Here is a 25,701-nt window from a genome sequence, read left to right as displayed (position 1 = left end):
CATTATGGTATGCAACAAACACTAAGTATGTGTAATTTTGTTTGTTTACCTTTGACGCGATGATGAACAGGGTAGTTTCTGGGTTGAGATTCTGGAGTGTTTTGGCCATGTGCGTTCCGTCGATGTTCGACACGAAGTGGGCATTTGGGCCACACTGGTACTTCTTCAGTGCCTCTGTGGCCATCAAGGGTCCCTAGTAACATGCAGAAACAATACATCTTAATAATGACAATATGAATACTGTTCTGTATTAAACTTTTCTTCTTACTGCAAAAAAACCTACAGATTTTCCTAATTTTGTTCAATTTGATAAATCGTTGTAACAGTTAAAACAGTTTATTATTTTTTGGTTTGATAAAATCCCTTTAAACAACATCAGATAATCCTTTAAACAACATCAGATAATAACCCTTAAAACAACATCAGACAATAACCCTTTAAACAACACCAGACAATATCCCTTTAGACAACATCAGTCAATAACTCTTTAAACAACATCAGTAAATAACCCTTTAAACAATATCAGTCAATAACCCTTTAAACAACATCAGTCAATAACCCTTTAAACAACATCAGACAACAACCCTTAAGACAACACCAGTCAATAACCCTTTAAACAACATCAGACAACAACCATTAAAACAACATCAGACAACAACCATTAAAACAACATCAGACAATCATTTAGCACTGATGACGATACTTATTATCTAAAGGAAATTGGTTTGAAACTTAAAAGATTGTAATTAATACTTGGTTTACTGTACACTTAGCATATCTAGTCTTACTTGTTACTTACCAAGTCTGATCCACCGATACCAATGTTAACGATGTCTGTGATAGCCTTTCCAGTGTATCCTCTCCATTCTCCTTTACGAACTGCATCGGAGAACTGTCGCATGTGTTGTAAAACACCGTTCACATCTGGCATCACCTATTTACACACAGCTCAGGTATATAAATACATTCAAATTTGTTTTAATCTTTAGTGGGCCTACAAAGAAGTTTTGAATAAAGAATATAAGTATTATAAAAATAACAAGAAATGGAAATAAATTGCACTAGGCAAAAAACATTTTTTTTGAAAACTGAAACATTAATAACATTTACTGAAGAATTTCTGTTATACGGAAAGTTTCGTTTTTTTGTATGACAGATCTGAGAAGACATACATCTTTGCCGTCCACAAGAATTGGCTTGTTGGACCTGTTTCTCAGGGCGACGTGAAGGACAGCTCGGCTCTCTGTGAAGTTGATCTTCTTTCCACCAAACATGTCCGCCCTCATCTCCTCCACCTTTCGTTCCCGAGCCTGAAGTGATAACACAGTTCTGTAGTAAACCTCAGGGAACGGACCGAAGCCTTCATAACACAGTTCTGTAGTAAACCTCAGGGAACAGGAATGTTCAACAGTTTATTAATTGTAAAGTGAAGTGTCCTATTTGATGAATTTATAATTTTAAAATATCTATACAATTTATACTTCACGAAATTAAAAACTTATTAAAAAGACATAAAATTTCCGAACATCATTTTTTACTTTTTAGTTCACTTGTTTTATCTATATCTTTTTTTTATTGTATATATATATATTATTGTTCCTTTATTTTTTAATTTGAAAATACATCTTTCTGATAGCATTTTTGGGGAAATGTGGCCTAATATATAATTTAGAATTGCACCTTATTATAATGGGACTGATGATAAATCCCTGAAGTCCCATCATACCTGCAATACCATGAAGTATACAAGTACTTAGCTGTAATATCTAAGGTGTCTCTTTTTCATTACACACAATTTTCAAGATCCAATGGACCATTAATCCAGACATTTTTTTTTATCTTTCACTTGCAGTTATAAAATTTTACGAAACAGATTTAAATATGTCCATTAAGGATACCTGGTCATACTTATATATACATTAACAAGAACCTATTTCTAGGTATTATACAGATTTACAAACAGAATAATAGATTTTGAACCAGTAACCTACCAGAGCAAACAGCATCTGCATCACGTCTTCGTTGATGAGGTTTTTGGAGTAATCCAGTAGAAGGTCGCCATCCTTCGTTTTCAGTGGCGTGCTGTTAATACAGAATTATTTTTACTTCAAAATAAACCAGGTTCAAACCAGCTTTTTTGAGGATTGCTAACACAAAAGTGACAAAACATGTCTGACTCCCATACTGAATGATGTCTGACTCCCATACTGAATGATGTCCCACTCCCATACTGAATGATGTCCGACTCCCATACTGAATGATGTCTGACTCCCATACTGAATGATGTCCCACTCCCATACTGAATGATGTCCGACTCCCATACTGAATGATGTCTGACTCCAATACTGAATGATGTTCGACTCCCATACTGAATGATGTCTGACTCCCATACTGAATGATGTCCCACTCCCATACTGAATGATGTCTGACTCCCATACTGAATGATGTCCCACTCCCATACTGAATGATGTCCGACTCCCATACTGAATGATGTCCCACTCCCATACTGAATGATGTCTGACTCCCATACTGAATGATGTCCCACTCCCATACTGAATGATGTCCCACTCCCATACTGAATGATGTCCGACTCCCATACTGAATGATGTCCGACTCCCATACTGAATGATGTCCCACTCCCATACTGAATGATGTCCCACTCCCATACTGAATGATGTCCGACTCCCATACTGAATGATGTCCGACTCCCATACTGAATGATGTCCCACTCCCATACTGAATGATGTCCCACTCCCATACTGAATGATGTCCGACTCCCATACTGAATGATGTCCGACTCCCATACTGAATGATGTCCCACTCCCATACTGAATGATGTCCCACTCCCATACTGAATGATGTCCGACTCCCATACTGAATGATGTCCCACTCCCATACTGAATGATGTCCCACTCCCATACTGAATGATGTCCGACTCCCATACTGAATGATGTCCCACTCCCATACTGAATGATGTCCGACTCCCATACTGAATGATGTCCCACTCCCATACTGAATGATGTCCGACTCCCATACTGAATGATGTCCCACTCCCATACTGAATGATGTCCGACTCCCATACTGAATGATGCAAAACTGGGGTACAGTAAATAGGAAATATGGCCATCGATAAATGACAAATTAAAGCTCTACGGAAAACTGTGTTTGATGTAATTTTTCCCATGTATTTCATTTTCTATTAATAGTTAAAGGACGGGAGTTAATTAAATTTAAACCAATTTAGCCAAATTGTTTTCTGCGAGTTAACTTTCACCTGTCAAGGGGCAGCCAGCAGACTATTAGGGTAGTCAAGGGGCAGCCAGCACACTATTAGGGTAGTCAAGGGGCAGCCAGTACACTATTAGGGTAGTCAAGGGGCAGCCAGCACACTATTAGGGTATGATTATATCTATTTTATACTGATCACAATGACTGGACACTTTGAAAAAAATACATTTATGTGCATCTATTCTAGGTCAAACTCCTTTTTCAGGTTACATTTAGGCCAAAAGCAAACAAAGCATATGGGTGTTTTCGGTTTTCCTTGGCAGATTACAATCACAGTAAAAAAAAAAAGGTTTACCTACTGACTAATTTTTTCAAGCAGAAACAGGAAACACACATATTTTTATTTTGGCCTTGCATTAGTTTATTTGATAACACAGTCCTCATGAAGATTTTGTTTCAACCACCACGTAATGTGTACTGTATATAACAACCATGTCACAAGGTTTACTATCAATATCAAGACATTGACAGTCGATAGTTGGTATTTTATATCAGCACTACAAAAATCTTATATTTATACTGCTGAGTCAGGTCAGACTATCTCCCATCTCTAAGTTCTGTGAAAAATTAAGGTGGATCAGTTTTCAGGGGGTTGTTCGTGCACTGTTAACTGTGGAAACTTACCACTTACCTGAAATAACCTGTATACCTCAATATCGCATTTAAATACATCAGAAATAACTTGGTGTAACGTATAGCAACACTTTTATATTTACAATGTACACAGATACCACAGCTCAAGGATCCTAAGGCACACTGGTAATAGTACACATTGAGATGGAGGGAGGGAGGGAGGGGAGGGGGGGGGACCTTAGGCACACTGGTCATAGTACACATTGAGATGGAGGGAGGGGAGGGACCTAAGGCACACTGGTAATAGTACACATTGAGAGGGAGGGAGGGGGGGAGGGAGGGGGGGGGGGGGGGCACCTATGGTACACTGGTAATAGAACACATGGAGAGGGAGGGGGGGAGGGGGGGGAGGGGGGGGGGGGGGGCCCTTAGGCACACTGGGCATAGTACACATTGAAATGGAGGGAGGGGAGGGCCCTAGGGCACACTGGTAATAGTCCACATTGAGAGGGAGGGAAGGAGGGGAGGGGGGGACCTAAGGCCCACTGGTCATAGTACGCATTGAGAGGGAGGGAAGGAGGGGAGGAGGGCCCTAAGGCACACTGGTAATAGTACCCATTGAGAGGGGGGGAGGGAGGGTAGATGGGAATGGGGGACCTAAGGCACACTGGTAATAGAACACATGGAGAGGGAGGGGAGGAACCTAAGGCACACTGGGCATCGTACACATAGAGATGGAGGAGGGGAAGGGTCCTAAGGCACACTGGTAATAGAACACATGGAGGTGGGGGGGGGGAGGGGGGGGGGGGGGGCACCTATGGTACACTGGTAATAGAACACATGGAGGTGGGGGGGGGGAGGGGGGGGGGGGGGACCTTAGGCACGCTGGTCATAGTACACGTTGAGAGGGAGGGAGGGGAGGGACCTAAGGCACACTGGCCATAGTACACATTGAAATGGAGGGAGGGGAGGGCCCTAGGGCACACTGGTAATAGTACCCATTGAGAGGGGGGGAGGGAGGGGAGGGCCCTAGGGCACACTGGTAATAGAACACATGGAGAGGGAGGGAGGGGGGGAGGGGGGGGGGGGGGGCCCTTAGGCACACTGGGCATCGTACACATAGAGATGGAGGAGGGGAAGGGTCCTAAGGCACACTGGTAATAGTACCCATTGAGAGGGGGGGAGGGAGGGGAGGGCCCTAGGGCACACTGGTAATAGTACACATGGAGAGGGAGGGAGGGAGGGGGGCCTTTTTTAACATAAATAGTTGTTGTCCCTGTGGCATAAAGCACTATTGCAGATGATTTTTTTTCTTTTTTTTTTTTTTTCAAATTTTTACATTAGTATACAATACAGTTACAATATATATACATAACATGACATAACACAAACATATATAAAGACATACACACACTCATTCATTATCATACAAACATCCATACAATTATCAAAAAGGAAAGGAAGGATTGTTGAAAATTTTGATTACATTTTGAATTTCTAAGCTAGCTGTCAGTGTGAGCGTAATCAATATTTACATTTATTCAATACAACAAATATATTTATAAATTGATAAGTTACTTACTTATGGTAAATCAGTCGTAATTTCAAGTTTGGGTGTTTCAAAAAAAGTTTTGCCGTTTGGCCCATTCTCTTTGAAACTGGTCTAAGTAGCTTTCTCCCTTACTTCTAGCAATGTATTTTTGAGTTGTATATGTATCTTTTAGTGTATTTTTCAGGGCAATAATGCAGAGTTCGTTCCTGAGGCACCTTGATTTGTAGATATATTGTTTTATTGTAATGATGATCATATTATCCACTTTTCTGTTTATTCCATTCTGACGATATGTACCAAAAAGAAAAGATTTCTTATTAAATTCAAATGGAATGAACAGTGAATTCAACAAATTTTCTAAGTTAACAAGTAAAATTTGAACTTTTTCACAGTTCCATAGCGTATGCTCTATCGTTTCAATTTCTGTTTTACAAATGTTACAATAAGGGCTGTCTACTAACCCAACTTTAAATAAATACGAATTTGTTGTTAGAATATGGTGATTAACCCTAAATTGAAACCATTGCAATTTTGTATTTTTTGTTACAGAAAAAGGGAGTTTAAAAATCATTTTCCAATCACCTTCATCAAATTCAAATTGTTCATTCCATTTTTTTGTTCCACTTGCAATTATATCATTTTTACTAAGCACATTATAAAAATCTTTTGTACCTTTCTGTTTTTTAGCAAATATTTGTAATTTTCTTGGAATAAAAGGATAGTCTATTTTTGGATGGGTCAAGTTACACCGACTGCAAAGCTCCCTTATAGCTGTAACAATTCCGTGATATTGTAAGAAATTTGCTCTAACACCATATTTTTCTCTTAATTCAAAAAAACTGAAGAAGTTGTTGTTATCCTTTTTTAAGTCATTAACTACTACAACTCCCTTCCTATACCAATCCTTATAAAAAACACTATTATTATCTATTTTGATTTTTTCGTTTAACCATATAGGCATGTCGGAGATCTGTTTTGAATCTGTATATTTTTCCTCAAGAATAGTAAGATTTTTCCATGCAAGAAAGACATCTTTCCAGAAAAGATTTTTACAGTTATTATGACAAAAGGAAATATAGTCTGGTCCACAGTTTACAAGAAGGTTTTTATCAATATTTGAATTAAAAATAATTTGCCATGTTCCTGTTGTTGAGAGTAATCTTCTAATCCAAGTTAGTTTTAATGAGTCTATAAATGATTTAATATGAATCATTTTGAGACCACCATCAGAAAAGTTTTTAATAATTACATCTCTTTTAATTTTATCAATCTTACTATTCCAGAGGAAATTATATATTTCTGTATTTATCTTTTTGACAAATGTATTATCAGGATTTGGTAAAGCGATAAATAAGTGATTAAATTGAGAAATTAGGATAGACTTTATTATATTTATTCTCCCTATTGGTGTAAGTATTCTCCTACTCCAAGTCTTCATCAAAGCTTTAAGTTTTACTAGTTTTTTATCAAAATTTATTTTTGGAATACGATGTAGATCAACATGAAAATCAATACCCAGAAGTGTAAACCTTGTATGTCCCCACTGTAAATTCCATTCATTAGCCATAACCTCATCACTATATTTTTTACTCCCTATCCAAACTACTTCGGTTTTTCCCAAATTCATTTTTAATCCGGATATTTTTTCAAAGTATTTTAATTCTTTTATAGATTCTCTAAGTGATATTTCTGATCCGTCCAGAATTAAAGATGTGTCGTCTGCATATTGTGAAAGTAAAATAGGTTGTTCAGCTTCGAGTACTTTTAAGCCTTTGATATTCTTGTTATTTCTTAATTTGATTGCCAAAATTTCCGAACAGAGGATAAAAATATAAGGTGATATCGGATCACCTTGTCGGCAACCCCTTTTTATATCAAAGAATTTTGACAGATTCCCCCCCTGATTAATTGCCGAATTAGAGTTTTTCTGAAAAGTTTTTACCCATTTTTTGATACTATGTCCAAAATTAAAGAAATCCAATACTTCATCAATAAATTTCCAGGATACGGAATCAAAAGCTTTTTCAAAATCTATCATGAGTAACATCCCCGGTATATTATTTTCCTCTGTAAATTGCATTATATCATAGATTAACCTGGTGTTTTCCCCAATGTAACGCCCAGAAATAAAACCTGTTTGATCAGTATTAATAAGTTTATCTAAGACTGTTTTTATTCTACCTGCTATTGTTCCAGAAGCTATTTTATATACTATATTTAAAAGAGAAATTGGTCTCCAGTTTTTTAGGAATTGACGTGGCTTATCTCCCTTTGGTAAACAAGTAATTATGCCCTGTTTTTGAGTTACAGATAGTTCACCATTTTCATAACTATTGTTAATAGATCTTACTACAAAAATACCTAACTGTTTCCAAAAGCACTTAAAAAATTCGACTGTGAATCCATCTGAGCCAGGACTTTTATTATTTTTCATCTTATAAAGAGTTTTTGATGCCTCAGTTATAGAGATAGGACCTTCTAAGTTTTCAGATTCTGTAACATTTAACTTTGGAATATCAATATTTTCAAATAGATTGTCTAAGTTAACATCCTCTATAGTATCATCATTATTATACAATTTTTTATAAAAAAAAATAATTTCGTTCAGAATGTCTACTTGATCAGAAATTAAAGTGCCATTTTCTTTTACTATTCTTGGTATAATTTTGGATGTAAAATTTCTGTTTTCTAAATTAAAAAAATAATTAGTTGGTTTTTCTCCTTCTTCTATCCATTTTGCTTTAGACCTGATTATGCTTCCTTTTAGTTTATGGAGTCGAATACTTTCTAGTTCTCTTTTCTTCCTTTCTAACATTTCCCAATCTATTCTTTCTGAATCTTCAATATTCTTTATCTCATCTTTAAGATTATTTTCTCGAATGTTTTGTTGTTTTTTCCTGTATGAAGAGTATGATATTGTTTTGCCCCTTATATCCATCAAAAGTGTCTCTAAAAACAGCTGTTCATTAATGATAAATTGGATATCTGTATCAGGAATGAGATTAATGCTATCAATTTGGTACACTGGAATAGCATATTGCACTTTAATTTCCTCTATAGACTTTTTGACAAGATCTAAGTATTCAAATTCCTGTAGTAAAGAGTTGATCAGATCCGTTTGGTGAAGTTATGGTCCTACATTGTACCAGTTAAAGTCGAAAGAATCAAGATAATGACTCTACAACATCCGGATCTCACCTGTCTATAGCGTGGACCACCTGACTATAGCAATCATTCTTAAAAACGGGACCACCTGACTATAGCAATCATTCTTAAAAACTGATCCTTAGGGCGGTCGCTATAGACAGGTCAGACCATTTTAAACACAAAACACAAAAAAAAAGTTTTCATTACAACTTCCTTTTTTGTAAAATCAGCTCCACCATGGGACTTGTACTTGTAAAATGTATTTCCACCCATGACAGTAGCTATTGTATATATGCTGTCAAGAACGAGGACAGTTCCCCTGAACAGGAAGGAAATACCTTATAATGAGGGACTGTGAGCTTTGCCTGGATAATAGATTAATTTTGGATACAAGAAGTTTATCAGATGTTCTAGGGTTAACAGGATCATGATATTTAATAATACTTAACAACATTACATAGAATAATTTCAAAATATTCTAACACCTTTAAAAGACGCCATCTACAATTGTCCTCTTATGAATAAAGAGGAAATAACCAATTTGACTGAAAAATGAAATTACTGCTTAAATAAGACCACTTTTTACAGCAGAAAACTGAAGAGACTCTCTACCTTAACCCTTTCACCCCTATGTAACTTTAGTAGACTCTACCATGCATTGATCTGGATAGGTCCTTTATGGCCTATAGTGGTGAAAGGGTTTTAAACTCAAACTTTCTAAGAGTATTACCCGGAACTATAAATTTAATACTTTTGTACAATGCTTTTTAAGATATATGCAATTTTACTGCTGATTTTTTACGCTAAACTAGATGAAAGTTACCTTTCAGAATGGTGTATTCTGACTCATAAGGCAATGCAGAGCTTGTATCGAATTTCCACCTTGTACAAACACAAAAACTCATTTTTACCAACTTAACAAATCTGATATTTACCTGGTCTGCGTAACACGAAATCATTGAACCTTGTATTACAGGCTGCCAGTTTACTACTCTATCTGATGTTAATGATAGGCTGAACATCAAAAACGTCTGTTTCCAATGTCCCAGCCCTGATTTGGTATAAATGTTTAGGAGGTTTGTCGGATTTAAAAGAAAATACCGGTAATGAACAGGCCGTCCTGAAAGCTTCTTCTGCCCGAGGCAATGGACAGTTTTATATCAATAACTACACACCATTTTTGTTAAGGCCAAACTAAGTATTCAAAACGTGTTTCTAACTTTCTAGTCACTTTTGACAAATTGACATTAAGGATCTATGTAAAAAAATGTTGGTTAATCAAAAATAACTGTCACATCTTTTCCAAATTTCTAAATCTAGGGTCACTGCACTTTTTCCTAAATCATACATTACCAATGCAAATACGTTGCTGCTTTAAAAATAAAAATTGATAAAGGGTTACTATGAAGTATCGTTCTTGATATTTTAACCCTATCTCCAGTATCAATGTTTTGTATGTAACAAGTATGTCGGCTAAAAGCTCTATAGAGCTCGTGTTATTTGGTATTTTTAAATGCATGCCCACCGACTAAAAAAATAAAGTTTGTCATAAATCTTATATCTTATTTTTATAATCAAATTTCTTTCTGATTAAAATAATCCCAAAATCAAAAACAATTGAAATACTAAAGAAAGTTAATATTTCTTTAAAAAGAAAAAAAAAACACAAGTGTGGCTGATCAGGGGATTTTATTGAGCTGGGAAGGTTTCTTAAGCGATTGGTGCAAGTGGTCTAAGTTATATGCAATCTCATTAAATTTGTCACTGGTGTCATACAACCCCCAGAGTAATCAAAGGTCCAAAAGGTTACTCTGGCGTTAAAAACAGAAACATATTGACTTGTGGAATGATACTAATCCCTCTATCAGTGTTAAGTTGAGGGGGCGTTAAAAACAGAGACATATTGACTTGTGGAACGATACTAATCCCTCGATCAGTGTTAAGTGGAGGGGGCGTTCAAAACAGAGACATATTGACTTGTGGAACAATACTAATCTCTATCAGTGTTAAGTTGAGGGGATGGCAGGGTTTGATGTTTTATACTGATCAATGTGTACATAGTAGTGTATATAATGACAGAAATAGTGTACAGCAGACAGTAACTGTCAAGTTCTACGCAAAATTGAATTTTCTATTGATATCAACACTGACATTTACCTTTGACTTTTGGACCTGAAAATCAATCCCCAGCAAGCCCTGGCTTTCTGTTACTGCTTGATATAGGACAGTTGAATACATTTGGCCAATAGTCGTTTAACTTATTGTGGGGAAATGGAAATTTGGGACTGGGAAAAACTGCACATATCAATATTTTTTATGACAGGTGAAGAAATGTAGCAAGCAACTTTAGAATCTATTATTAACAGACATGTGTTACTTACATGAATTATCATGAAAATGAACCATATTTTTTGTTTTGGACAATTATACCAAATTTCCCCAATTTCACTTCTTCCTTTTAGTGTAAGGACATGCACATTTTTTTCTGATTCCAAAGCCAAGTGCTGTATTGGAATATATATATATATTTATTCACGAGTCACGACTATATTTGAAAAAGGCTTGTTAATTAAGACACATGAAACATAATTTTTTATATCTTTGGCCTGACATGATAACACTGTTACAGCTTTAACGACGGATCAAATATTTCCTAAAATTATATACATAAAGCAGGATGTAGTCACTTAATTCACTCAAGGGTTTACAAATTAGTGTAATGTCACGCATCACCGAGTCACATCTGATGTTTAACAGGTCGATATATGGTAGTTAAATGCCCTTTAAGGACATTTCAATATGGCTGCCACACCAAACTGTTTATCAAATTCAATAATGCATTCCGTTAGCATTAAACAATCCCTGTCACAAAATCATCATCATCCAATATTTCTCAAACATAATTGAGATACATGCACACTTAATTTCAGAAAAAAACCATTCAATAACTGATGAAAAAAATCTCTTTTTATGTGTCCATTTTCCAAGCTAAATAAAAGTCACAATTCAGGAAAAAAAATCATTTTAACTTGTAAATATCATAAGGTTGGATGTCCATGGAGATGCATTTGTCGAGAAAACTGTAAGAAAATGTGTCAAATCTCCAGAATAAGGGCATATATTTTCCCTGAATAAATCACAATTGAGCACAAAGCGAACAAGGCTGGCTGAGGTTGGGAAAAAGCAAGTGAGATTTTACCTGTGCACCATTCACTACAGGTTCTCACTCAGGTAATATGGCTTGACTTATATCAAAAGGCTTGTTAGCTTGATGAATTATTGTAAAATATCCAATCAAAATACATGTCATCATTCTCGAGATTTGAAGCATTTTCTCACATTTTTCTTGACAAATGCATCTCCATGGATACCCAACCTTAAGATATTTATTTACAAGTTTAAATGTGGTTTTTTTCTCCAGAATTGTGACTTTTATTTAGCTTGGAAAATGAACGTATAAAAAGCGAGTTTTGCATTGATCAGTTATTAAAATGTGTTTTTTTTCTGAAATTTAGTGTGGATGTAGCTCAATTATGTTTGAGAAATATTGGATGATGATGATTTTGTTACAGAGATTGTTTAATGCTAACAGAATGCATTATTTAATTTGATATACTGTTTGGTGTGACAGCCATATTGGAATGTCCTTAAACATCGAATGTACTTTCCTGCTCCTTTAAACGCCCCCATTCCCAATCAGGTTAGAACAAAAATCGTGATTTTCAACACATCTAGTTTTATCCTCCAGTTCTTGTCTTTTACTAAGTTTTAGATTAAAACAATAGCAAACTGAATGAACATAATGATGCTGTAATCATGCATTTCAGCCATGTTTATAGTCTTTCCTTTGTCGTCTGCTAACCTTACCTTACCAGTAAATATTTTGGGATTCCCAAGAATGTTTGTTTTCTACGAGTGTTACCCATTTTGACATCTGTATCAGTTTTGTTTCGTCAACATTTGACAGTAACTTACCTGAATTTTTCGAATCGCTTTGGGTCGATCTTGAACATCTCCAGCATATTAATATTTGCGGCATTGCTGTCAAAGTAGTTTTGCAACGCTTGCCAGGATTTTTCTGAAGTCAATTGAGCTCGCTTAATATCCGCCATCGTACCGGTGCAATGTGAAACCAAAGTGACCTTCACGTCCTCTATCGTGATCCTTGTGGTTTATCGTGCGTTTGTGCGCAAGTCAATGAAAATTCTAGAGACAGACCAAAAGAAGGGGTGATACCTACTTCCGGTTTGATTGCTGCATGCGTTTTTGAAGGTAAACACCGTATATTTAGCATAATATCATCATCAAACAAGCTGTGTTTGACGAGGACACGTTTTTATTTGGTTTGGTTATATAGTTTTAATAGGTTGATACTGATAATATTGTTTGTGTTGGGGGACATGATAAGTTTTCCGGTTTTGTCACTAAGGATGCCACTTTTGACTTGAGAATGTGACTGTCAAATCGAGTACAAAGTCAATGTTTGGAACTCCAGAATAACCAGATCGTTTAAGTTAAGAATTGTAAATAACTGGAATAGTCTTTCTAATCAAGTGGTAAATGCCCTATCCGTGTTTTCTTTTCAGACCAGGTTAAACAAACACTGGAGAAATCACTCCAACAAGCTAGAACCAATTTTCTACTAATTAGCTGGGTAAATAATGTAACGTTAGACTTCCCTAATACCAATTAAATATAGCTTTATTAAACCCATGAAACCTTTTAATATCTTCACTTTCAAGTATAGTTCAATTGCCAGGGGCCTGTTCGTTTATTCGGAAAAACTGGTATGTCTGTTTTTAAATGCAACTTTTTTGGGTATAAATCCTGGCGGACCTATAGGCCTGCAAATGTTTATGCAGGCCTTGCAAGGCTTTGTCAAGGCTCGCCTGAAAGCAGCATCAGATTACTAGGTACGACCTGTTTGGACCACGATAAACGAAAACAGCCCAGCTCTGAAATTAATCAATCACAATCTGTGTATATATTAGTAAATTATATAATAACCATTTTTTCTGGTACTTATTATTTAAACAGGCATGTGAGACCTTTTTATAACTAAAAACTCCTATTTTAAAAGAAATTAGGTTGCAACTTGTTTACCACCTATTGCACATATACATAAATTTCACTAGTATTGAGAAATAAATGTCTACTCAAAATGCCTCTAAACGCCACCAGAAGTGGAGTGAATTGCATTCAGAAGCACCTTAAGAAGCGACTCGACGCTTTACAACGGTGTCAAGTTGACTGTCAACTACAATGAACCAAATACCAATATACAATGTCTTACACAAAATGTTACTACTGGCCGAGAGGTGACAGGCAGTGGTACTACTGGCCGAGAGGTGACGGGCAGTGGTACTTCTGGCCGAGAGGTGACGGGCAGTGGTACTCCTGGCCGAGAGGTGACAGGCAGTGGTACTACTGGCAAAGAGGTGACTGGCAGTGGTACTACTGGCAAAGAGGTGACTGGCAGTGGTACTACTGGCCGAGAGGTGACAGGCAGTGGTACTACTGGCCGAGAGGTGACGGGCAGTGGTACTTCTGGCCGAGAGGTGACGGGCAGTGGTACTCCTGGCCGAGAGGTGACAGGCAGTGGTACTACTGGCAAAGAGGTGACTGGCAGTGGTACTACTGGCAAAGAGGTGACTGGCAGTGGTACTACTGGCCGAGAGGTGACAGGCAGTGGTACTACTGGCCGAGAGGTGACAGGCAGTGGTACTACTGGCCGAGAGGTGACTGGCAGTGGTACTACTGGCCGAGAGGTGACGGGCAGTGGTACTACTGGCCGAGAGGTGACGGGCAGTGGTACTACTGGCCGAGAGGTGACTGGCAGTGGTACTACTGGCCGAGAGGTGACGGGCAGTGGTACTACTGGCCGAGAGGTGACGGGCAGTGGTACTACTGGCCGAGAGGTGACGGGCAGTGGTACTACTGGCCGAGAGGTGACGGGCAGTGGTACTACTGGCCGAGAGGTGACGGGCAGTGGTACTACTGGCCGAGAGGTGACGGGCAGTGGTACTACTGGCCGAGAGGTGACGGGCAGTGGTACTACTGGCCGAGAGGTGACGGGCAGTGGTACTACTGGCCGAGAAGAGAACCACTGGCCGAGAGGTGACGGGGAGTTGTACTACTGGCCGAGAGGTGACGGGCAGTGGTACTACTGGCCGAGAGGTGATGGGCAGTGGTACTACTGGCCGAGAGGTGACAGGCAGTAGTACTACTGGCCGAGAGGTGACGGGCAGTGGTACTACTGGCCGAGAGGTGACAAACAGGAGTACATTGTTATCAACAGTGATCATTTTGCGTCAGATATAATTATGGTCAAATTTAGGCAAAGTTAGCCCCTTTATATATATAGAGTCAAAACTAAATCAATGTTTCCCTTTGAGATTTTAGTGGGTATTTGAATGTTTTCGAAAACCGTGGTCACATTCAAATGTTTGCAAGAAGGGGGTTAAACAAACCCTCATCATTTTTCTGGGGGATCTTTTTTCAAGTGACATCATTTAATGTCATGTATATACATCCCACTGCTTCATACACATATCATTTACAAATATTGAAATGGGGAGGGGGGGTGTTAAACCTGACCACTATTGATACATTTGTATAACTGTTAACCCTCATTAAACTTGTCATGTGTGTGTTTATTAATTCACCTTAATATGATGAAATATTAAGGTGATTAATAATTAAAAGGCCAAAATTATTTAGAAAACAGCATTATTTTATTGATATATATTACACATTATATCATTATCAGTCCTCGATGTGATCGGTCAGGATGATGTTTGGGTGATGCTGATAACAGAACAATCTATGTATATACAATGTATGTATGATATGGATAACACATGAAGTCATACAGCTGCTAAGTCCACATACACAGTGAGGTAAGGTACAGAAATACATATAGTTTACTTGGTATTCTGTTTTTAGTCTCATCTAAAATTACTAATCATCATTGACAGTATCTTGAACCTCTAACTTTATACATACTTCAATAAAGTGAGTTGTTTTCTTAAGGAATGATTAGTGGTTTTGAAATAATATTTTTATATTCCCTTAACCCTTTCACCCCTATGTAACTTAAGTAAACTCTTACCATGCATTGATCTGGATGAGTCCATTATGGTCTACAGTGGTGAAAGGGTTGAAATGATTGTAAAGCTCACAGATTGATCTCCAAGAATTCTGGTATACATGTATGAACTATTCTGTATCCTATCATGATCGGGTGATTTTTTTTTTTATAAAGCTGATAATTTAAAATATGAAATCATTAATGTGCTAAAATTAACATGACATACAATGTTTGTTCTCCTTAGAGTATAACCTCAAATTTCCTTTAAAAAAATGGTTTAAAACAATAATAATTTAAGATAGCTTAAAAGCATTTGAGTCTGCATATATAAGAATAGTAAAGTGGGATAGGAAAAGTGGAAATACACTACACTTCAGTTTTTGCTGTTATTTGTTTCAGATCAGACAGACAGCACAGACTTCCAGGAAATACAAACCCCCCAAAAAATGTAAAAGGAAATCAAATTGGCACTGACCTCAACGGTCATAATGTAAATATGATTGTTATGGCGTGCAAGGTCATCATGTGCATTCCATATCAAACGAGTGATTAATTCCATAGCATCCAATTATAAATACGTACATGTAGCAACAATGTGCTAGAAACCTTCCACCGTTGATCAGCATATCTAGTCATATTCCATTGTTGGAAAAATTTGAATGCCATCATGATGAACACATACGAAAGAGATTTTGTATTAGGCAGTCTGATTGGGTGACAAATTTCTGTTGCCATGGAGAGCTTGAAGAAACACCTACTGATGACCTCTGGGAGTCGACCTCTGGGAGCTGGTGAATCACAGTCGGCATTCTTTGTTGAGGAGGGAGAGAGTGTGTTTGCTGCACAGGTACAGAGCAGCTACGAGGGAGTGGTCGAGTACCTGGACGCGTGGAAGAAGTTTGATGGGGCAGGCACCCATCTTCTCGACTCTCTCCAAAGTGTTACCAAGGATACTCGGTGTGAGCGGCTGGGACGTGAGACATGTGGAGCGTTTCAGACCGTCTACAGCAGTAGTAACGGTATTGACCCAGGCGGGAAACTCAGGGAGATGGAAAAGCTCATGTCAGGTCTGAAGTCAAGACTGGACAAGGGAGAGAAACTGGAGAAAAGTCCTACCAATTCTCAGGTGAGTGGCATGGTAAAATCTGAGAAAAGTCCTACCAATTCTCAGGTGAGTTGTAAAATCTGAAAAAGTCCTACCACTTCTCAGGTGAGTGGCATGGTAAAATCTGAGAAAAGTCCTACCAATTCTCAGGTGAGTGGCATTGTAAAATTTGAGAAAAGTCCTACCAATTCTCAGATGAGCGGCATGGTAAAATCTGAAAAAGTCCTACCAATTCTCACGTGAGTGGCATGGTAAAATCTGAGAAAAGTCCTACCAATTCTAAGGTGAGTGGCATAGTAAAATCTGAAAAAGTCGTACCAATTCTCAGGTGAGTGGCATGGTAAAATTTAAGAAAAGTCCTACCAATTCTCAGATGAGTGGCATGGAAAAATCTGAAAAAGTCCTACCAATTCTCAGGTGAGTGGCATGGTAAAATTTGAGAAAAGTCCTACCAATTCTCAGATGAGTGGCATGGTAAAATCTGAAAAAGTCCTACCAATTCTCAGGTGAGTGGCATGGTAAAATCTGAGAAAAGTCCTACCAATTCTCAGATGAGTGGCATGGTAAAATCTGAAAAAGTCCTATTACTTCTCAGGTGAGTAGCAAAATCTGAGAAATTTCCCACTAATTCTCAGGTGAGTGGTAAAATAAGAGAAATTCTCCTATGAATCCCAGTTGAGTTGTAAGATTGGAGAAATGTTCCACTAACCCTCAGGTGAGTTGAAAACTTGAGAAAGTCTCCTCTAACTCCTGGGTTCATATATAAATACAGCCATTAGAATAGCATGCATCATGCACATTATAGGGCTAAGGGCTGTGTAATGTTGATGTAAAGGTGTATCACAATTTATCATATTTGCCATAAATCACAACCTATTACTTTCTTTGGAATATTTCCCGTAACTTTGATTACTGCATTGTGCATACAGATCTAATAGTGACGAAAACATGATTAAAGTTGAGTGTACGTCCCACTGCTGGTGTTCTTGGATGTAACTCAAGGGCAGAAGAGTTTTAATTTGATAAGCAATTTTTCTATACCTTGGAGTTGCTCAATTGCCCTTTTACTATAGGAAAGAATTGTATAAAAGAAACAGTTGATTGTAATTTCCATTCTCAAGAAAACAACTTGCCTCTACAACAAGGATTCGATCCTTGGACCTCTTGATTATCAATTTAATGCACATTGCTTAACCACTGTACTTAGGAACTCTCTTCATTAAGGAGGTAAATAAGTCTAGCTTTATGATAGTTATAAGAAGAAGAATAGTCAGTATTTTGTCCTCGTGTATGTTGACAGGTGCTGTGCCAATGTCTGCTGTTGTTTCTCAAAGTCCATTCAGACTATCACCACATGTGTTCTGTTACCTTGACAACATTGCTCAACAAACTAGTCCAAATCTATGAAAGTACAGAGAATAAAGACATGCTTCAGCAAATGGCTTCCTTAGATCTCATTCCTAAAGTCTCCCGAGATTCCCCTCTTCACAGTGGTGCTGCTCTGCCAAAGAAAAATACTCCCACCAATGGATCTCCAAAACTGAACAAGAACAACACTTTCAAAACTTCTTTGTTCTCGTTGTTTGAACGGAAATCTTCCCCTGATGAGAGCAAGTGTGCCTTTTACGTAGACCTTAACCCGACTGGTGCTAGTAGCCAATTAGATCCCTTCGCCAGCAGTCATGTGACACCCCAAAGCCAATCAGATATCCTGGTGCCGATTGGCTTAGATCCGGTGCATGAGGATGCTGGAGAAGAGGAAAACTTGGTGCAACTGCAGGATAAAGATAATGCAAGGGACGATGCACAGACAAAATCTGCAGGTGAGTAATCTCCAAACCAAGTACGACAGGGTCATAAAACAGGAAGTCCATGACATTGTAATAACAGGAAGTACATGGCATTGTAATAACAGGAAGTCCATAGCATTGTAATAACAGGAAGTACATAGCATTGTAATAACAGGAAGTCCATGACATTGTAATAACAGGAAGTACATGGCATTGTAATAACAGGAAGTACATGGCATTGTAATAACAGGAAGTCCATGACATTGTAATAACAGGAAGTACATGGCATTGTAATAACAGGAAGTCCATGGCATTGTAATAACAGGAAGTCCATGACATTGTAATAACAGGAAGTACATATCATTGTAATAACAGGAAGTCCATGACATTGTAATAACAGGAAGTACATGGCATTGTAATAACAGGAAGTACATGGCATTGTAATAACAGGAAGTCCATGACATTGTAATAACAGGAAGTACATGACATTGTTATAACAGGAAGTACATGGCATTGTAATAACAGGAAGTCCATGACATTGTTATAACAGGAAGTACATAGCATTGTAATAATAGGAAGTCCATGACATTTTGATAACAGATAATCCATGATATTTTGATAACAGATAGTCCATGACATTTCATTGACAGAAAGTCCTTGAAATTGTCATATAACATGTGTGTGTCCTAACAGAAAAAAGTGAAATAATAAACAATTTTCAATATAATCTTCAGTATAGTGACTTGTTACATGTACATCCCTGACACCTTATTTGTAGTAGGATTTCTATGTAATTGCAGACAGAAGTTATATATAGTTACCAGTAAGTATCATGGAATTACATAGCTGTGGGGTATACATAATATTAATACTGACATTTCCTATTTTAACTTTGGTCTCTTTTCCTTGGTTTTAGGCCAGACTGTCAGTGTCCAGTGCCCTGGTCAAGCTATCAGTAGCCATCCTGCCACAGAGGAAGACCTTGACCTTGTCATTAACCTCCTGTCCGGGATTGGTGGACCATCTGGTCACATGGAACCTATTCCTGAAAACCAGACCCACCTGAGTGTGCCGACAGTGTTCACTAGCCGTACCCCATCCCCCAGGGACATAGATGACCTACGTCTTTCTAAGGTAACTCACCATCTTCAGGATAGGACAGAATTATTTGCATATTCTAAGGACATTTTATTTTTTGGTGTTCGGTTCTCATACCAACACAACTTAGTTCAGTATGATAAAGATCACTCAAAGTACACAAGACAAGTCAAGGACGCTCATAATAAAGGGTCATGGTGATAGAAAACTCCTAACCCAGGTCAAGGTAAAGTTCATACTGCAGGTTAAAGTAGTTTAATTCCCTAAGATAGGTAAGAGTCACTCAAAGTCCCAAATATATGTCAAGTTTACCTATAGCTAGAATGCTTTTTATATTCAAATAATGGAACATTGACATTAATGATCCTGAACTATTGATCTTTATTTAGGACTGTACCTGGTATTTATATGTACAGACACATCATTACATGTGTACAAGCTACCCTGGGGTCCTAATCCTGATCATTATTTAGGACTGTACCTGGGATTTATATGTACAGACACATCATTACATGTGTACAAGCTACTCTGGGGTCCTAATCCTGATCTTTATTTAGGACTGTACCTGGTATTTATATGTACAGACACATCATTACATGTGTACAAGCTACTCTGAGGTCCTAATCCTGACGTTTATTTCACAGATGCCAACACACCGTAGGTCAGATGGATGTCTCGACTTCACAGGGATGGGGGGCCAGGGTCGCAACACTTGGCCCCATCGTGCAAGTCTTCCTACAAGTTCACTGTCCTCCCAACAGCATGGCTTCCCGGACCTCTCTGGCTCACACACGGTGCCGCGTCGATACTCCCATGATATGTGTCAGCGACCGTCTCATGGTTACACGAGTCCTATGGGGTCGGGACAAAACCTTTCTGGCGGGTTACAGTGGGGGGCCTTCCCCGAAAGTCGCTACAACAACAGGACATGGCCACTCAACAGTGGTGGCCTTTCAGGTCACTGCTTTTCAGGTCACGGGTATGTCATCATAGTATGTTACTTAAAGGTCATGGTTTGTTACTGTAAGGTCATGGTTTGTTACTTAAAGTTGTAGTATGTTACTGTAAGGTCATGGTATGTTACTGTAAGGTCATGGTTTGTTACTTAAAGTTGTAGTATGTTACTGTAAGGTCATGGTATGTTACTGTAAGGTCATGGTATGTTACTTAAAGTTGTAGTATGTTACTGTAAGGTCATGGTATGTTACTGTAAGGTCATGGTATGTTACTGTAAGGTCATGGTTTGTTACTGTAAGGTCATGGTATGTTACTGTAAGGTCATGGTATGTTACTGTAAGGTCATGGTATGTTACTGTAAGGTCATGGTATGTTACTGTAAGGTCATGGTATGTTACTGTAAGGTCATGGTATGTTACTGTAAGGTCATGGTATGTTACTGTAAGGTCATGGTATGTTACTGTAAGGTCATGGTATGTTACTGTAAGGTCATGGTATGTTACTGTAAGGTCATGGTATGTTACTGTAAGGTCATGGTATGTTACTGTAAGGTCATGGTATGTTACTGTAAGGTCATGGTATGTTACTGTAAGGTCATGGTATGTTACTGTAAGGTCATGGTATGTTACTGTAAGGTCATGGTATGTTACTGTAAGGTCATGGTATGTTACTGTAAGGTCATGGTATGTTACTGTAAGGTCATGGTATGTTACTGTAAGGTCATGGTATGTTACTGTAAGGTCATGGTATGTTACTGTAAGGTCATGGTATGTTACTGTAAGGTCATGGTATGTTACTGTAAGGTCATGGTATGTTACTGTAAGGTCATGGTATGTTACTGTAAGGTCATGGTATGTTACTGTAAGGTCATGGTATGTTACTGTAAGGTCATGGTATGTTACTGTAAGGTCATGGTATGTTACTGTAAGGTCATGGTATGTTACTGTAAGGTCATGGTATGTTACTGTAAGGTCATGGTTTGTTACTGTAAGGTCATGGTATGTTACTGTAAGGTCATGGTATGTTACTGTAAGGTCATGGTATGTTACTGTAAGGTCATGGTATGTTACTGTAAGGTCATGGTATGTTACTGTAAGGTCATGGTATGTTACTGTAAGGTCATGGTATGTTACTGTAAGGTCATGGTATGTTACTGTAAGGTCATGGTATGTTACTGTAAGGTCATGGTATGTTACTGTAAGGTCATGGTATGTTACTGTAAGGTCATGGTATGTTACTGTAAGGTCATGGTATGTTACTGTAAGGTCATGGTATGTTACTGTAAGGTCATGGTATGTTACTGTAAGGTCATGGTATGTTACTGTAAGGTCATGGTATGTTACTGTAAGGTCATGGTATGTTACTGTAAGGTCATGGTATGTTACTGTAAGGTCATGGTATGTTACTGTAAGGTCATGGTATGTTACTGTAAGGTCATGGTATGTTACTGTAAGGTCATGGTATGTTACTGTAAGGTCATGGTATGTTACTGTAAGGTCATGGTATGTTACTGTAAGGTCATGGTATGTTACTGTAAGGTCATGGTATGTTACTGTAAGGTCATGGTATGTTACTGTAAGGTCATGGTATGTTACTGTAAGGTCATGGTATGTTACTGTAAGGTCATGGTATGTTACTGTAAGGTCATGGTATGTTACTGTAAGGTCATGGTATGTTACTGTAAGGTCATGGTATGTTACTGTAAGGTCATGGTATGTTACTGTAAGGTCATGGTATGTTACTGTAAGGTCATGGTATGTTACTGTAAGGTCATGGTATGTTACTGTAAGGTCATGGTATGTTACTGTAAGGTCATGGTATGTTACTGTAAGGTCATGGTATGTTACTGTAAGGTCATGGTATGTTACTGTAAGGTCATGGTATGTTACTGTAAGGTCATGGTATGTTACTGTAAGGTCATGGTATGTTACTGTAAGGTCATGGTATGTTACTGTAAGGTCATGGTATGTTACTGTAAGGTCATGGTATGTTACTGTAAGGTCATGGTATGTTACTGTAAGGTCATGGTATGTTACTGTAAGGTCATGGTATGTTACTGTAAGGTCATGGTATGTTACTGTAAGGTCATGGTATGTTACTGTAAGGTCATGGTATGTTACTGTAAGGTCATGGTATGTTACTGTAAGGTCATGGTATGTTACTGTAAGGTCATGGTATGTTACTGTAAGGTCATGGTATGTTACTGTAAGGTCATGGTATGTTACTGAAAGGTCATGGTTTGTTACTGTAAGGTCATGGTTTGTTACTGTAAGGTCATGGTATGTTACTGTAAGGTCATGGTATGTTACTGTAAGGTCATGGTATGTTACTGTAAGGTCATGGTATGTTACTGTAAGGTCATGGTATGTTACTGTAAGGTCATGGTATGTTACTGTAAGGTCATGGTATGTTACTGTAAGGTCATGGTATGTTACTGTAAGGTCATGGTATGTTACTGTAAGGTCATGGTATGTTACTGTAAGGTCATGGTATGTTACTGTAAGGTCATGGTATGTTACTGTAAGGTCATAGTATGTTACTGTAAGGTCATGGTATGTTACTGTAAGGTCATGGTATGTTACTGTAAAGTCATGGTATGTTACTGTAAGGTCATGGTATGTTACTTAAAGTTGTAGTATGTTACTGTAAGGTCATGGTTTGTTACTTAAAGTCATGGTATGTTACTGTAAGGCCACAGTGTTGTAGACAAAGGTAACAGTTTGTTACTTTGATACCACAATTTTAATTTCGCTATATGTTCCTTTAAGGTCACTGTATGTAAAATGTCAGCATAGGGCCATGGGTGTGTTACTCTGAAGTCACAAATATAGAAATCATGTTACTTACAAGGTCAAAGTGTTAGTGAAATTCACTTTTTTGCTCAACTGGCTAATAGTGACGTTAAAATCTAATTAATTTTCACAATTCTTATCTCATTCATCATACTTGTCTAGTTTTGGAATTCACAATTTACATGCCGTGAACAAATGGGTTCTCTAATATAGACTTCTAATAGAGCTACTGAAATGTCCACAGACCTTGACCAAGACAACCATGCTTATCTATATCTTTAATGTCTGATATCATGAAATTAAGAAAATATGTGTAAAAATTAATATAAAAAGAAAAATTATTTTATAGAACACTTTCCCTCTCTACCACACTTATCAATGAACCATACACATCGTTGGAAATTAGGTCATATAGACAATGTTGTCTATGAAACTTACAGTGTTTTTCATGGTGATTGTCTATAGTTTGAACACTGAGCTGCTTGTCTAGTCATTGATCGAGACACCATGTCCTGTCCACCAAAAATAAAGATGGTTTACTGATACACTGTCTTATCTGACTGAATCAGTCTGTCCTTAGGTGTCTCATCTGACTGAGTCAGTCTGTCCTAAGGTGTCTTATCTGTCTGAATCAGTCTGTCCTAAGGTGTCTAATCTGACTTAATCAGTCTGTCCTAAGGTCTCTTATCTGACTGAATCAGTCTGTCTTAAGGTGTCTTATCTAACTTAATCAGGCTGTCCTAAGGTGTCTTATCTGACTTAATCAGTCTGTCCTAAGGTCTCTTATCTGACTGAATCAGTCTGTCCAAAAGGGGTCTTATCTGACTGAATCAGTCTGTCCAAAAGGTGTCTTATCTGACTGAATCAGTCTGTCCTAAGGTGTCTAATCTGACTGAATCAGTCTGTCCTAAGGTGTCTTATCTGACTGAATCAGTCTGTCCTAAGGTGTCTTATCTGACTGAATCAGTCTGTCCTAAGGTGTCTTATCTGACTGAATCAGTCTGTCCTAAGGTGTCTTATCTGACTGAATCAGTCTGTCCTAAGGTGTCTTATCTGACTGAATCAGTCTGTCCTAAGGTGTCTTATCTGACTGAATCAGTCTGTCCTAAGGTGTCTTATCTGACTGAATCAGTCTGTCCTAAGGTGTCTTATCTGACTGAATCAGTCTGTCCTAAGGTGTCTTATCTGACTGAATCAGTCTGTCCTAAGGTGTCTTATCTGACTGAATCAGTCTGTCCTAAGGTGTCTTATCTGACTGAATCAGTCTGTCCTAAGGTGTCTTATCTGACTGAATCAGTCTGTCCTAAGGTGTCTTATCTGACTGAATCAGTCTGTCCTAAGGTGTCTTATCTGACTGAATCAGTCTGTCCTAAGGTGTCTTATCTGACTGAATCAGTCTGTCCTAAGGTGTCTTATCTGACTGAATCAGTCTGTCCTAAGGTGTCTTATCTGACTGAATCAGTCTGTCCTAAGGTGTCTTATCTGACTGAATCAGTCTGTCCTAAGGTGTCTTATCTGACTGAATCAGTCTGTCCTAAGGTGTCTTATCTGACTGAATCAGTCTGTCCTAAGGTGTCTTATCTGACTGAATCAGTCTGTCCTAAGGTGTCTTATCTGACTGAATCAGTCTGTCCTAAGGTGTCTTATCTGACTGAATCAGTCTGTCCTAAGGTGTCTTATCTGACTGAATCAGTCTGTCCTAAGGTGTCTTATCTGACTGAATCAGTCTGTCCTAAGGTGTCTTATCTGACTGAATCAGTCTGTCCTAAGGTGTCTTATCTGACTGAATCAGTCTGTCCTAAGGTGTCTTATCTGACTGAATCAGTCTGTCCTAAGGTGTCTTATCTGACTGAATCAGTCTGTCCTAAGGTGTCTTATCTGACTGAATCAGTCTGTCCTAAGGTGTCTTATCTGACTGAATCAGTCTGTCCTAAGGTGTCTTATCTGACTGAATCAGTCTGTCCTAAGGTGTCTTATCTGACTGAATCAGTCTGTCCTAAGGTGTCTTATCTGACTGAATCAGTCTGTCCTAAGGTGTCTTATCTGACTGAATCAGTCTGTCCTAAGGTGTCTTATCTGACTGAATCAGTCTGTCCTAAGGTGTCTTATCTGACTGAATCAGTCTGTCCTAAGGTGTCTTATCTGACTGAATCAGTCTGTCCCAAGGTGTCTCATCTGACTGAATCAGTCTGTCCTAAGGTGTCTTATCTGACTGAATCAGTCTGTCCTAAGGTTTTACAACACGAGCTTCACTGCTGTTCCTAACTCTGTCAAGTAAAAGCTTCAGTCTGTCCTAAGGTGTCTTATCT

The 25,701-nt window shown here is 38.1% G+C and overlaps 3 protein-coding genes across 6 annotated transcripts in view; 2 read left to right on the top strand and 1 right to left on the bottom strand.

Moving 5' to 3' along the window:
• LOC110448191 (glucose-6-phosphate isomerase-like) overlaps positions 1 to 12,726 on the bottom strand; it is a 34,990-nt gene extending 22,264 nt beyond the window's left edge. The window contains exons 1-5 of the mRNA XM_021494312.1: positions 12,536 to 12,726; positions 1,992 to 2,082; positions 1,173 to 1,310; positions 800 to 934; positions 50 to 193 (exon numbers count right to left, since the gene is read on the bottom strand). Coding sequence (XP_021349987.1) covers positions 50 to 193; positions 800 to 934; positions 1,173 to 1,310; positions 1,992 to 2,082; positions 12,536 to 12,672 — 645 coding nt within the window. The 5' untranslated portion in view covers positions 12,673 to 12,726. The remainder of the gene's footprint in view (positions 1 to 49; positions 194 to 799; positions 935 to 1,172; positions 1,311 to 1,991; positions 2,083 to 12,535) is intronic.
• A 50-nt stretch (positions 12,727 to 12,776) lies between these two features.
• LOC110448189 overlaps positions 12,777 to 25,701 on the top strand; it is an 18,284-nt gene continuing 5,359 nt past the window's right edge. For 2 of the 4 annotated variants that reach the window (XM_021494310.1, XM_021494308.1), the window contains exons 1-5: positions 12,777 to 12,832; positions 16,050 to 16,776; positions 18,056 to 18,578; positions 19,462 to 19,679; positions 20,288 to 20,622. In XM_021494310.1, coding sequence (XP_021349985.1) covers positions 16,384 to 16,776; positions 18,056 to 18,578; positions 19,462 to 19,679; positions 20,288 to 20,622 — 1,469 coding nt within the window. In that variant the 5' untranslated portion in view covers positions 12,777 to 12,832; positions 16,050 to 16,383. Of the gene's footprint in view, positions 12,833 to 15,329; positions 15,460 to 16,049; positions 16,777 to 18,055; positions 18,579 to 19,461; positions 19,680 to 20,287; positions 20,623 to 25,701 lie in introns of all 4 variants that reach the window. The other 2 variants (XM_021494309.1, XM_021494311.1) reach the window with 2 other exon arrangements.
• On the top strand, positions 13,273 to 14,986 carry LOC110448192 (putative per-hexamer repeat protein 5). Its single transcript, XM_021494313.1, has 3 exons — positions 13,273 to 13,301; positions 13,764 to 14,628; positions 14,738 to 14,986. The coding sequence occupies exons 1-3, from the start codon at positions 13,273 to 13,275 to the stop codon at positions 14,879 to 14,881; spliced, it is 1,038 nt and encodes a 345-aa protein (XP_021349988.1). The 3' UTR covers positions 14,882 to 14,986.

Source organism: Mizuhopecten yessoensis, unplaced genomic scaffold, assembly GCF_002113885.1.
Source record: "Mizuhopecten yessoensis strain PY_sf001 unplaced genomic scaffold, ASM211388v2 scaffold3901, whole genome shotgun sequence".
NCBI lineage: Eukaryota > Metazoa > Mollusca > Bivalvia > Pectinida > Pectinidae > Mizuhopecten > Mizuhopecten yessoensis.
Note: the sequence above shows the minus strand (reverse complement) of the source record. Positions and strands in the feature narration are given on the sequence as shown.

What these genes read in the sequence shown, in the direction of transcription:
- LOC110448192 (XM_021494313.1), top strand. Translation starts at nt 13,273, where the DNA reads ATGAAACCTTTTAATATCTTCACTTTCAA. An exon ending in TTTAATATCTTCACTTTCAA is followed by an intron (nt 13,302 to 13,763) that starts GTATAGTTCAAT and finishes AATTGCATTCAG; the next exon opens with AAGCACCTTAAGAAGCGACT. An exon ending in GTGGTACTACTGGCCGAGAG is followed by an intron (nt 14,629 to 14,737) that starts GTGACGGGCAGT and finishes ACTGGCCGAGAG; the next exon opens with GTGATGGGCAGTGGTACTAC.